The 14,046-nt window shown below is 43.4% G+C and overlaps 1 protein-coding gene across 8 annotated transcripts in view; it reads right to left on the bottom strand.

The window, feature by feature from the left end:
- The window catches only part of WWOX (WW domain containing oxidoreductase), a 930,720-nt gene that overhangs the window by 764,135 nt on the left and 152,539 nt on the right, over positions 1-14,046 (bottom strand). The window contains exon 1 of one of the 8 annotated variants that reach the window (XM_059876990.1): positions 7,417-9,950. Coding sequence (XP_059732973.1) covers positions 7,417-7,512 — 96 coding nt within the window. The 5' untranslated portion in view covers positions 7,513-9,950. 8 annotated transcript variants of the gene reach the window in all.

Raw genomic sequence — 14,046 nt, 5'->3', positions numbered from 1 at the left:
ACGAAGGGATATGATGGACCCCAGAGTTGCTCTCTACAACATACCAGACCACTTGAGCTGTCTGGCCTTGTCTTGATTCATAGCCGATTTTCAGGAGGATAGAGTATGCCTTAGAGACGGCATTATCATTCATCCTTTGTTTTTAGAAATGATGTGGTTTTCTCAGAACCACAGGCTTCAAATGCACATTCTTATCTTTCCCATTCACCCAATGGACTCTTCATCACACTTACTGTAAAGGGCATTTTCTTGGGCACTTGGAGAAATGGGCAGACCTGCAGCCCGGGGCCCCTGGCCCTGGAAACACTGACATCCTACCAGTTATGGGCTGGAGTACAGGACAGCTCCCTAAGAGCTGTCCCCCAAAGGGGCAACTTCTAAAAATGGCTTCCAATCATTATATCTCCATGACAGGAGAAAAAATGTTATCTTGATAGTAAAGGATTTAAATTTATTGCACGGCTGAAAATGGTTAGTGAATTGGAATTATAAAGTAATGAATCATTTCCTGGAAAAAGTTGAGCCGCTAGTCATGCACTGCACGAAGAACTATTTAGGGATGTAGAAAGGGTAAAAAAAAAAAAAAAAAAAAGAAGAAGGAAAAAAAAAAAAAAGAAGAAGGAAAAAAAAAAAAAGAAAGTTAGGAAGCCTACCCAGGAAATTATTCTGAAATGTATACGCTCTCTCAAAGATTAAATTCGTTTTCCAAAAGAAAAGAAAATTGAACAGACTTGGTGACTACTGTGGGAAAAATAAAGCTGTCTCTAATTTCCATGCCGTTCCTCCTGTTTTGAGCACTGTCCTTCGTAATCGATGGCAGCATCTGGGTTTCGCAGTCTCCCCCTTGGCCCCTAGAGATCAAGCCAGGAGTCTTAGCCTCTCTCCTGGACTCTCTGTTCCTGCCAAACCGTGCCACACAGCAGTTGCGACCACGCAACCCTTGTCTCAGTCCACTGTCTTCAACGGCAACAGAACGGTGGTCTGCTTGATGAGAAAAGGGATTTCCTCCCACAGCTCAGCACAGGTGGAAGAAACCAGAGCCACACCAAAAACTGACTGCGCTGGTTTGCACTTTCAGCCCCAATTATTCTGTCTTCTCGGTTGTGCTTCCTAATCCATGTAGCGATCAGGGTTCAGTATACTCAAGGGCTCAAGGTCGCAGGTATATATAAGGTTCTGGGAGTGAGGAGGGGCCGGGCCCCAAGGGAGGACGGCTCACTCCTGGGATGAGAGGCTGAGAAGGCAGCTTTCACTTTCACTCAACCAGGTGTCAGAGACTGTGCTACCCTGCCTGGAAAGGCCTCATCTCATCTCTGAGCTCACGTCCTGCCAAGGCATTAGGACCCAGCCCTGTAAGCCATTTAGGATCAGCCCAGCTGGAATGATGGTTCCCTCTCCAGAATTTCCACTTAGCTTCCCTCTGCCTTGTGTGAAGAAGCCTTTAAAACAAGGACCAGACTGTAGGGACAGAACCCGTGGCTTCTATATCCTCCACGCAGAGGGCCCAGCTTACAAAGTGAAAAAGAATGTCAGGCTGTACCAGCCCAAGAGCCTACCTCTGACACAGCTATTAGGCCACGGTTTAAGCGAAGGACTGAACATTTCAGGAGTTAAAAAAACACTCACACTGTGCTTGTTCCTTAAACACTGATTCAGTCCATAATATGTTCAAGCTCCTCAGACTCTCTCAGTCTACTGGAAGGTGTCAGATTTCCTCTTGGGAGGAAACTAAACGGTGTATCTTTTGGCATCAAGTAAAAATCACTCTTAATAGGTTCCTACAAAGGATGGGTTTAAGGTGCTTCTTCCAAATTCTACACCAAGGTTAAGGGGGATGCTGCTGGAAAGCTCCCCACGCAACGCTGTAATGACCAGAAAATGGAAAAATCCGAGAGACGTGGGGGCTGTGGAACAGGGTTCAGGGATGGAGGGCAATTGTTGATCCGTGCAAAGATCAAAGCTGGGCAGAAACCCTTCCCGGGTTTACACAGCTGCAGGCTCCGTGCGGGAGCTGTAAAACAAACACGCTCGGGAGGGGCGGGGGAGGGCTTGTGCCTGGGACCATGGGGGTGTCAAGGACTCCCCATGACATCAAATGAACCAGGAGCCGGAGAGTTGCTTCGCTTCGGGCCTGGAAAAAGAAGCTTGAGCCCTTTTCCAATCCAGACCATATTTTTATTGGGCCCAAAGCTTTCACCAATTTGGCTTTCAGAAACAGAATAAGGAAGAGGAAAGAGAACCATTTTCAAAAAAGAAAAAAAAATTCTTGAGTTTAATAAATACCATCAACAACAAAAAAACAAAAAACAAAACAAAACAAAAATTGAATTGGTCAAATCTTGATAACCTGGGGCTGAGTAACTCCCCGCCCCAGCTTATCCTGTTTAGTTGCTGTGTACTAACATCTGAATGAGACCCAGAGCTCTCAAAACTCCTGTAGGTGCATAAATTCCTAAACTAAATAATAACAAAGCCATATGTTACCATATTTTTAGATATGAATTGCTGTATGAGGGACAAACACAAGAGCAGCTCCCTGCTACATCATCTGGATGCATCAGAAAGAAAATCATCTCATAAGCCTGCAAATATCGATTCTTTTTTTTTTGCATCACAAAACTTGCATATTTCCCCTGTGTACAGAAGTATAATTTCTTTACTTGGTTGTTCCCAATGTCTTAAACTTGATATACGTGTAATATTTGGAAATGAAAATAATATATATATGTGAATCCCTCGTTTCGTGTATTAGAAAACAATATGTTTTTGCTCATTAAAGGCGCCAATATAAATGCTATAAACCATGAAATTACCTTTGAGCCCTTCCTGAAATAACCAGTTCACAAACAAATGATCCATGCAAAAAAGCCAAGGGGAGATTACAATAATAAGACTAAGTTACATTTTCATTTCGGGATTTTTTTTTTTTTTAATGTAGAAAAGTATTATTACTGCAAAACCAACAGCGGCAGCAGGTACATCCAGTTTATACAGGAAACACCGAACAGGACAGGCAGACTGAACACAATGAGCACCAAGCAGGGGTTTTCGTACTTTCCACTGTGATGCAGAATTCACATTCACAACAAATTATCTCAATAGTACTTCAGGTTTTCTCACTTCAGAGGGCAGCTTTAAAAGCAATGATGGCGAAAGCATTTTACTAAGTTAACTGGGAGGTTTTTCAAACTCAGAATGTAAGATCCTTCCTGCCCAATGCTCAGAGGTAAAGAACCCGTCTGCCAATGCAGGAGACACAGGTTTGAGCCCTGGTCAAGGAAGATCCCACATGCCATAGAACAATTGCGCCTGTCCACTGTTAACCACTGAGCCTGTGCACCGAAGGGAAGAGTGGCCCTCCATGACCACAACTAGAGAAAGTCCTCTAGCAGCAATAAAGACTGGGTACAGCCATAAATAAACAAATAAAAATTTTCAGAAAGATCCTGCCATACGGATGACCAAAAGAAGCTGTGGGTAGCAGAAATATTATTATCCAGTGAGCCAGTGTTCTCAGGCTGAAATTGGCAGAGCCCTTCATCCAGTGTGATCGCCCAGCAGGCAGCAACCCCGTCATCTGGGAAGTCACTGAAAGAGCAGCTCTCTGGGCCCTCCTCCCCAAGTTCTGGAATCAGGAGCCCTGCAGGGAAGCCCAGGGAGGTGGGTTCTAACAGCTCTCCAGGGGACGCCGTGCACGCTCCAGCCTGAGAACCACTGTCTTCGTCTGACGACGTCGGGCACCGATGACAGGGATGAAGATGCTCTCTGCGTGAAGATCCCCCATGGAAGTTCCAGCAGCCCCTCCATTCTGCTCCAACGCCCCCCAACAGCCCGCTCCTCCCCACCCAGAAAACGACACCTGAGCCAGATGGTCTGCACACCTCTGTCTAGATTAACGCTCACCCCTCTCCCTCCATGCCAGCAACTCTCATCTGTAAAACTGTAGGTGATATACCTCTCAGCAAGATGACATGAGAGCCCTGACCTTCCTCCAGGTTCTAACCATCAGCCCTGAAATGGCCCCAACGATGCTATGAAACAGGCCATGTGAGAACCCGGCTGAAGGGGCCGGGAGGCCAGGCCAGGAGAAGGCGAGCAACAAGAAAGGGTGGCCGCGCCAGAGTGTGCCTACAAGGCTGGGGGTGGGCAGGGTGCCTTCATGAGACTCTGGGAGTTTCTAACATCTTGGCAGAAACTATCTGGCCTGCATCACCGGTGTGAAGATTCTGAACTGGAATCCTCACCTTGCTAGTCCATCCCTGAAAACCGTACACAGTATTTTGATGAAGGGTACATTCAGTTCTGGAACTGAGATCCGCCTGAATTCATCTGGTTCTTCTACGAGTCCCTCCAAATACTTTAGGGTATGGGCAGCGTGCTTAAAACCTGATGGAATTTCCTGCCGTACTCTGCAGTGCCAGAATTGCTCCATCCCATAAAAAAAAAAAATATGGGAAGAACTTTTTGTCTCCCTCCTTTAATGATATAGAACATAATATTTTCAGTAAATCCTCATTTAAAGTATCCTCGGTCCAAAAGAAAATTCTTTGGACCACAGAAATAACTGTGAGTGGGTGTGACACGGATTGCACACACAGCTATTAAAAAAGAAAAAAAAAAAAAAAAAACTTGGCTCTGGCATTTTCTGAAAATTGCTGTGTTGTTGCCATTTTTATTGGGTTAATTAAAAGACCATAAAAATGAATTCAAACATGTTTGGAGACAGATTTTCAAGTTTTATAAACTGTGCTCAGTTGCTGGGCCAAAGAGAAGAGAATGACAGACACCTCTGTACTCACAGCTCTGGGGTGGCTTCTTGATTTCTCCTCTGTCTTCCCCTCTCCCTCTCCCTCCCCTCCTTCCTTCTGGCCTGCCTTCCTTGCATTCATTCATTGATTCATCCAACCCACATCCCCGACTCTGCGCCAAGCGCTGGGCCAGGAATAGCCCCTGTTCCGACCGGACTATCTTGCTGGTAGGAGACAGAAGCTGAAGGACATCATTTAGATCAAGGGGCTGGCAAACTTTTCCTTTGAGGGACCAGATGGTAAATATTTTAAGCTCTATGAGCCACAGTATCTCTGCTGCAACTGCTGAACTCTGCTCTGACAGACACAGACTAAAATACATGAATAGATGAACACACTGCGTCCCAAGGAAACGCTTCACGAACACTATCGTTTGAATTTCATATGCTTCGATGGCTCATGAAATGCTCTTCTTCCTTTGACTCTGTTTTTCAACCACTAAAATATGTAAAAAAAAAAAAAAAATCCTCATGCCATAAAAAAAAAAAAGAAGGGCTTCTTAGACCCTGATTTATACATGGGGAGAGAGACCACGGTATGGCTGACCCTGACACCTAAAAAGAAAATGCTGGGCTTCTCGGCTGGTAAGTCCAGGGGATCGCTGGCTACGAAGCCAACCCAGCAGGCACAGCGAGGGCAGAGAGGGGCCCTCCACCCACAGCTGCTGGCCATCAGGCCTACGCTCATTTCCACCATGGCTCCCTGCCCAGGTCTAAGCAGTGGGCTTTGGTGACTTGCCCTGCTCCATGGTGGCCTTGGCGACTGGCTCTGAACTTGATAAAGTGCTAATTTTGCTTTTTATGACCATTGTATAATGCTGATAAAAAGCCAAGTCAGTCTGGTTTCAAAATCTGAAGAAACGTTAGCCCCCGGGCTGAAACCCGGGAATCTACAAGTTACAGACAGGAGGCAATTTTCACACTCAGTGTCTGCCACTGTCCGAATGGCGGTCTCAGGAGGAAATGGTGAGCGGTCTCCGTGTTAGTCCCAGGCCCTCGGTCCTGCCTCGACTGCGGGATGTCGGCCACCAGCCAGCTCCGTGATCATGACAGAAACCTAACATGGTTCACGCGAGTGGCCTTTGGTGGGCAAATGTTCAAGCACATTAAGGTTTTAATATAATTATAATTATAGAACATGTTCAACCAATTAACCACAAATATGCTGTTTATCTGAAAGGCTGCCAGCACTGTGGACTGCAGTCAAAATAACATTAGGCTGCAGTCCTTAAGCAAAGAATACACGGTGAATCAAAAGGGAGATCAGAAGGAAAAGGCCAAAATAAATATTTTATCTGATATTTTATGAATATTTCCTCAAATGCCAGATTAAAATATGTCATCTCCACTTCCCATATATTTACTTGATGAAATCAGATTAAGTGAGTTCATGACACTGTTGAAAAACACCATAAACCAAAGAGAGAGAAAGAAGTGTGTTTTGTAAATCTTGGCAGTCAAGGTCTCCCAACGTTCGCTGGCGTATAATGTAAATAAGAAATGGCAATTGGAACAAGTCATATTTTTTAAGGCATTTTAGAAACTTCTCATTAGCCCTTATATCTTTCTTAGTTACGGCCTCCAGGATTTGAAGCAAAATTAAACTCTGTCTTAGCAACTAAATAATATAAGCCTTCTCATAACTTTTCTCCAAGAGAATTAAGAAAGAAAGAAAGAACCTCCTTGTACAATTTGTATATACACAATTTGTACTGCTGTAAAAGCATATTTTGAAAAGTGCTCCCTAAATAATTAAGCTATTCCTTTTACCATACTTCCTATATTACAGAAGTCATTTTCCCACCGAGAATCAATAAGTCATTCCAAACGTCAGTCATTTTTCTCCATTTAACGGAATGGACTAAAGTCCGACACTGCAAGTTACATTACCTTTGAATTATGCGTGTAATTTAAAATTCAAAGTACTAGCTAAGGAGCTTTTTAGACTGACCACTCTACACTCACTTCATAAATACGGTCCCTCGCAGACCCTTCTGACAGATTTACCGAACAACAGGAGTTTGAGGCGGTTAAGGCTGCAAGTCGCACAGGAAAGCTGTTCTCCCTAAAGATGCCACAGGAACAATTCTCTTTTCAGCGGCAACCCAAAGCAAACGGCCATACATCATTTACCAGGAAATGTCTCTAGGTTTTTAAGATTCATGGTAAAGCCATTCTAAAGCATCTTAGCCTTAATTACAAATAAACACGTGGGCACACACCGACAGGTCAGTTCAGAGGATGCTCCCTAAGTAAAGGCTCCAGTGTGATTTTTGCTTGGCCAGACCCAAAGCCTCTGATAAAATTTCAAACACAGAAACCCCAAACAAGTATGTATTGAAAAGGCTCTTTTTCATCAAACATGTCATGAGAAAAGGAAAAAATAAAAAATGCAGAGAGATGTACAAATGAAAGTGTTTAAGTATACGTCAGCAGCAATTACATTTTAAGGAATTAATAGAAGCGGCTTTATATTCCTTTACCTGAATTCACGGGCTAATGTGCTTCTGATTATAAATAAAACACAATAACCTCATCCTTCAGGAAAATCAAAATAAAGTAATTATGAAAAATACCAGTGAATATTATTACATTTATGATATACTTACTGATTCACACTGCAGGTCAGTAAAACTTGAAAAAAAAAAAAAAAAACTGTCAAGTATATAGCACTTTTTTTTTGCAGCTAATATTACTTTATTCATTATGTCCCTCCAAAGAACGAGACCCTCCTGTAGTTCGAGAGAAAATGAAACTTTGCAATGTTGTCTTTTCAAATACTGAGTGTTTAGAAAATACAGCAGTAAGTCTGACCTTGTAACCAAAACGTATGGACCTGAATGTCTCAAGCTTCTCCCTGCTCACGAGGAGCCCCATTCTCCGTCACAGGAGTTTTGCTTCCCACCTGTCCCACCAGGACAGCGGAGCGCCTTCTCTGGGAAAGCGCTAGTCTTGGATCCCAAATGTGGAAGCTTTCTCAGACCTGTTCCTTGTAAGAGCCAGAGCTCTGTTCATTCCCACTGCTCTGTAACCAAATAATCTTGTTTTTTCCTCTTCCTTTTTCATTAGTAAGTAACTCCGATAACTGTACACTTTCCCTGACGTGGGACAAACTCCAGGTCACTGGAGCCCACCAACCACTTTTAGCACTTGCCTTCGGTGGGTCATCAAAAATCAACTCTATTTGCAGAATTTTATTCTTGCCAGCTTCACACTACCAGAGACAAACCACTTTAAAGCGCCTTAAGAATCATTAGCTCTCTTGTATTTGACTTGAACACCAGCGTGGCCTAGCGCGGGCTGGCCAGCTCCAGGGAGAGCGGTTCCCCGGCACTCCTGCGTCCTTGGCAGCTCTGCAGCCGGAGTCCCCCCCACTCCCCGGCTCTGCCGTTGCCTCTCCACCCAGGGCCCCTCCGCCTGGTGCCCCTCTGCCCCAGCTGCCGAGGTGCCCTGTGCTGAGTAAGCACCTCGGGCAAAAGCAGAGCCTTCCTGCTGGGGGTGAGCCTTGCACAGCAACACCTAGTCTCAAACAGTGGGACCTCAAGGATGATTTTTTTTTTTTCTTCCTGCCCCCTAGGACGGACTTCCCCCCGCCCTTCCTAAACTTGTTTACATTTCTTCCCACTTGAAAAATGTAGCAAAATTCATTCAACTGATGGATACTTGCTGGTAAATCACCCAATCTGAGCCACTTACACTGATAGGACCTGTAAATCCTGATCGCAGGGTGTTAGTTCAAACAAAAGGAAATTTCGTTGAAGGGAACTGATACTCTGGGAATGATCTCTCTCCAAAGGATTCCACCCAGGGAAGTAAAATTTGCAGATGTGAAGGGAGATGCTGCGCATGTACTGGGCTCCCCTGGGACAGAAAAGGTCAGGATAATTGTTCTGGGAATGTCATCATGTGGCAGTATGCATTACTAACAAGAGATGGACCAAAAATACATTCTTCTCCTTTGGGCTCCCCCCCAAAAAAATACTGCACTGTGAAGAGGCTTGTTCTTTCCAAACCCATTTTATTAAAATGACGACCACAACAACAACGAGACGGACGTGGACAGAACTGCTGGGAACAGAGCTCGGGTCGCCGTACGCCACCGGCACTGCACTCTCGGGGTCTCTCACACACACCGTTTCCCTGAATCATCCATCCTGTCACCTAATGAATTTCATATATGTATGTGCTGCTTAAAAAAAAAACATAAACTCATAAATAATTCCATATACAGTCTCCTGCCAACTGACTGTGCATTGTTTGTGTTTCACCTGCTGTATTAAACAAAAATGAAAAACTATTTCCTTGTTTTCAAATTAAAAAAAAAATTCCAGGCTCTATTTGGAGGGGACCACACGAAATCAAAACTCACTGCTTAAATTGCACAATTACAACATACTCGCTTAGGAGTGATGAAATGACAAAACTTGACGAAATTTGACAAAAAGTTACTTGGGTCTGAGAAAAACACATTCTTAAATGGTGTCTTGGAAACTGCCTTAGTCTAAGAATCTCTACCGGATGCCGTAATGAAAATGAGAGAAACAGCTTCAGCTCAAACTGAGGAGAAAGACGGGCTCTACTGCTTTCTGTGGAGTTTTGTTTTTTTTAATATGACATCACTGTAACATTTCTTTTCATGTCTTTGTGGATAACTACTATTCAGCTAATTTCCTCCCTCACCAAAAAAAAAAAAAATTAGAAGCCTGGTGCCATGTAATTATCGAAAACAGTCTAACCACTTTGCTCAAAGATTTGACTTGGCAAATCAAAACCAGAGGACATGGTCCTCTTGGCCTGGTTGCTGCCTTTCCCCTGACCCCTCACTGAGCCATCGGAAAACGGGCCACACTGAGAGCCACTCGGACGCTCTAGACACAGAGCAGAGAAAGAGAGCAATAACCGCGTGACCGCTGAGAGCTGACAGCACGTAGTGCCATTTTGGTGGATTCAGATAACACGGTTCCTTTTGAACGAAGGACCTCTCTAGACCAGTGGTGGGGTGGGGGTGGGGGGTGCAGTCCAAGTTACAGACATTGTTCGTGACTCAAGAGAAGTTTCGGAACTTCCCTGGTGGCCCAGGGGTTAAGTCTCCTGCACGTTCGCCACAGCGGGCACAGGTCCAGTCTCTGGTCAAGGAGCTAGGGGTCCCACATGCCACATGGTGCAGCCAAAAACTAAAAAAAAAAACAACAGAATTTTCTATTGGCCAAGACTCAGAGACTCAGAATAGTCTGATGCCTGGCTAAAGACCATGCTCTAAACACTTGAGCTAAGAGTTCATATTAATAGACATCTAAATTTAAGCAGAGTCATATGATGCTTTGGCAATTAGAAATTAAGTCTCAAGAAAAACACAAAAGCTCAACTATATGAAGCATCAAGCCATATTCATCAGAGAGGAGAAATTTCTTTTATTCTATTTTCCTCAAAGTCCATCACCAGTTCCTACATGCTTGCAAAACTTCAGGCTGTTTTTCTGAATGCCAAGGTCAGACCTACCGTACCCTGTCTTGTTACCAAAGGCCTGACTCTCTTCCAGCGACTGGACAGAGAAGTTGGAGGGGGACCCCAGCAGGAGAGTGCCATAAGGGGATGTGTATCCAGCCTGACAAGGAGTCTTAAAACAAAACCAACTTTCTGCTTTATCGTTTTAAAAAAGTAAGGAGACTGTGTGTATAACGTTAATCGCTTAGTGGTGTCTGATTCTTTGTGACCCCATGAACTGCAGCCCTCCAGGCTCCTCTGTCCATGAGATTTCCCAGGCAAGAATACTGGAGTGAATAGCCATTCCCTTCTCTTCCCAACTCAGGGATCAAACCTGGGTCTCCTGCATTGCAGGCAGATTCTTTACCATCTCAGCCACCAAGGAGACTATAAATTTATGCAAAAATCTAAAGGAGACTTTTTTAAATAAAGGAGAAATTAACTATGAATATCTTGACTGGTTATGAAAAACTGAAACCTTAGGATAACAGCAGAGATAGCTTAAACTTTTCTATGCCACTCATAGTTAAATTCATGACCATCTAATTGGTACGGAGAATGCAATTTATAAGAAACTTCACTAACTCTTTTTGTTTTGTTTTGCTGTTTCCTTTTAGTTTTAAAAGTCTACCCAAATGTTCTGTTTATAAATCATACCAAAACTGCACCACTTGGGGAAAAAAACGTTATGTTTCTTTTTAGGGAAAAAAAAAATCAAATTCTGGACTCCAACTTTCACATTTAATTACAAACAAAGACATAATGCATTATTTTTCTGTACCCACAAGAGGCAGGCTGACTGCAATTTTTATTGCATGTTAAGTTTTCACTGGATCCCAATATTATTAAGCTTTAAATCAGAGGGTTGGTTCCTTCAGCTAAGTGTAACAATACTAGCAAGTTAAAGGAAAAAAAAAGAAAAAAAGAACACCTCATCTGGGGCTGTAATATTTGCTGAAAAAAATCTACTTCAAAACATTAATCAAATTTTTCGCCTACTGGGCAACCATATGGTACAGCAGCATGTGAATCCCACAAACTTGCTGATCTCCTGTAACTGGGTGCAATTAATTACGCTGGCTGCATCCATCTCTTGGATTTTCGCCTTGTGAAAGAAAAAAAAGTATTTATTGCAACAGCTTTTACAAAACAAGGGAATGAAAATCACAATTGATTAATGAGCTGAATGGAAATATTTCCGTTAGCAGATTTTTAGAACGAATAAGGATTAATACCACGGATGGAAAGGAATGCACATTGAGATCCCCTTGTCCTTTCTGGAACCCCAAAATGTAAGGTGGGGCAGGGAGCCCCAACATGCATAATTCACCAGCCAGCTTTAGGTCGCAAGTAATAAAGCCTTAAACTGGTGAAGTAATAAAGAGGCTGGCTTTACAAGATACTATCCTGGGATACAAAAAGCCTGTTCTTTGATTTGAAAACACCGATATTAAATACTCAGTGGGTGAAGAACATTACCGGCCTGACAAAGCGCGGAGAGGAAAGTGGGTCTTACAAGGAAGCAACCCACTCTGTCCTTGGTGATTCAGGCGCTAAGCCGGCTGCACACATGGTCCGCTTGTGGTTTTAAGACCCCTGCATGGGAGCGAGCATCCGAGAGGAAGTCAGGGTGGTACCACTGCCCTCACTTGTCGGCTAAAGGTACAAACAATTCATACTTGCAGCCATCTTTCCCACCAGCACTCAGCCAGCATGCTTCTGACTTTTCCTAGCCGTGAGAAGGCTTCCAGGGGCTCAGCCATCACTCCTGCCTTCTAGGAGCTGGCTTCTGGAAAGACACTGGGGTCGCGATCTTTCCCTCAACAGGGAGTCACAGGCCCAGGGCTGGAGGTCTTAGCAGATAAGCACAAGTCCGTGCACTCTGCCCCTTTCCAGAACCACCCTCCGGGCTTAAGACCATTCAAGCTAGCCAAGCAGTGATGAAGTCATCTCAGGCATCTTTATTTCAGGCAGCTCAGTTGCCCTTCCTGTGAAGAGACTGGTGCCCCTATCGGCCGTGTGTTCAATACTTATGTTGGGAAAACAGACCAAGTAATAAACGTAAGTGGAAGACAGATCCAAGTTGGAGAGCTCAGATACTACATTAGTTTTACAACTCTTTTATAAAGAGTTCTAAAGAACGAGGCTCTGCAACTCTACTCCTGTGCCAAACTTTCTCATGACTGTATCCGCTGCAGTTAAACTTTTACCGGGAAATCCTGCACAGACAGGGCTTTGGGAAAGAAAAGTAACTTTTTATTATGTCCACGTGTTTGTGTGGCTGACACGACGCCTTCTCTGCTGGTCCTGTTCACGTGTTCGTTCTGCGGAGCGACACAGAGAAGACAAAGTCTTCCGCAGTCACCTGATGAACAAGAGCACCCAGAAAGAGAGGAAGTCGCTTTTATACAATAAAGCGTTTAGTGAGTGGTATTTTAAATGACAATATTTCAAACAAGTTCACGCCTATGTTTACGTTAACATGTGTTAACACACAGGCACGAGCCATTTTATCGGGCGTTGCTTCACTGTGCTTCAAAGATACTGCGTTTCTTTGACCAACTGCAGGTCCAGGGCAGCTCCGCACTGAGTGAGTGTATTGGTGCCGTCTTCCCAACAGCAGTTTCTCGCTTAGTGCCTCTGGCCACATTTTGTTCATTCTCCTAAAATTTCACGCTTTTTCATTATCATTGTATTATGGTGACCTGTCATCAGCATTCTTTGATGTTACTAATACAGCTGGCTGAAAGCTTGGATGATGGTTAGCATGTTTTATAATAAAGTTATTTTTTAATTAAAAGATACATATTTTTTAAAGACATAACACTTTTGCACACTTGGTAGACTATAGTATGAAGAGAACTTTTATATGGACTGGGAAGTCAAAACTTTTGTTGTTTGATTTACTGCGGTAGTCTGGAACCAAGCCTGTCACATATCCAAGGTATGGCTGTATAAGTTGTGAGATTTTGATGTAAGGAAGAAAAAAAAAATGTTTATTTCCAAATAGCAGGCAGATCTAGGTGGGTAAAAGATTCTGAAGGCCACGATTTAGGGTGTTGGAAGGATAACTTAAAAAAAATCTTATTAGAATCATTCCAGTGGAGAATCAAAGCCGCTTCATAAGTTTTGAAGTACAAGTTTTGAAGAAACCATCATCTGGTGAAAAGTAGGAGAAATGTACCAAGAAAACGTACTTGGCTTCTGGTAGGGAGGGAAAAAAAAACATCTAATGGGAACTGAGTGAGCCAACTCCTTAAACCAGTGACCCTGCAGTGTACACCACCTCCCAGCACCACCTCTCAGATGATCGCCAAACCCCTCCTACGTGTGATGGTTGTTGGCTTAAAAGTTTAAAGAGCTAACAAAATGTTTTAACGAGATACAAATCTCAGAGATCGTTAATCAATATGTTCAATGTTATTTGTGATAATTCATCATGACATGATATTAATGGGTTACTGTACCCTTCAGAGGTGAGATTAATGCAAATGAGCTGCCACAATTAACTTTACTGCTCCCAACTCACAGGAATGGACAGATGATTATAAATGACAACTATATGTCAATTACAATATCCAATAAAGTGAAGCTTAGAGAACAATCCATCTGCTTTTATTGCTCTTCCTTTGACGCAGCTGAATTTAGCTCAACCCACTGTTGTCACAGTGTAGCCATTGTTTGGGGGAGGGGAAAGCGTTTCCCTTTTCCTTTCTTTCTTCAAGTTTTCGATATCTTAAGAGTGCTCTGAAACG

This window comes from Bos taurus, chromosome 18 (genome assembly GCF_002263795.3).
Source record: "Bos taurus isolate L1 Dominette 01449 registration number 42190680 breed Hereford chromosome 18, ARS-UCD2.0, whole genome shotgun sequence".
NCBI classification, from domain to species: Eukaryota; Metazoa; Chordata; class Mammalia; order Artiodactyla; family Bovidae; genus Bos; species Bos taurus.
Note: the sequence above shows the minus strand (reverse complement) of the source record. Positions and strands in the feature narration are given on the sequence as shown.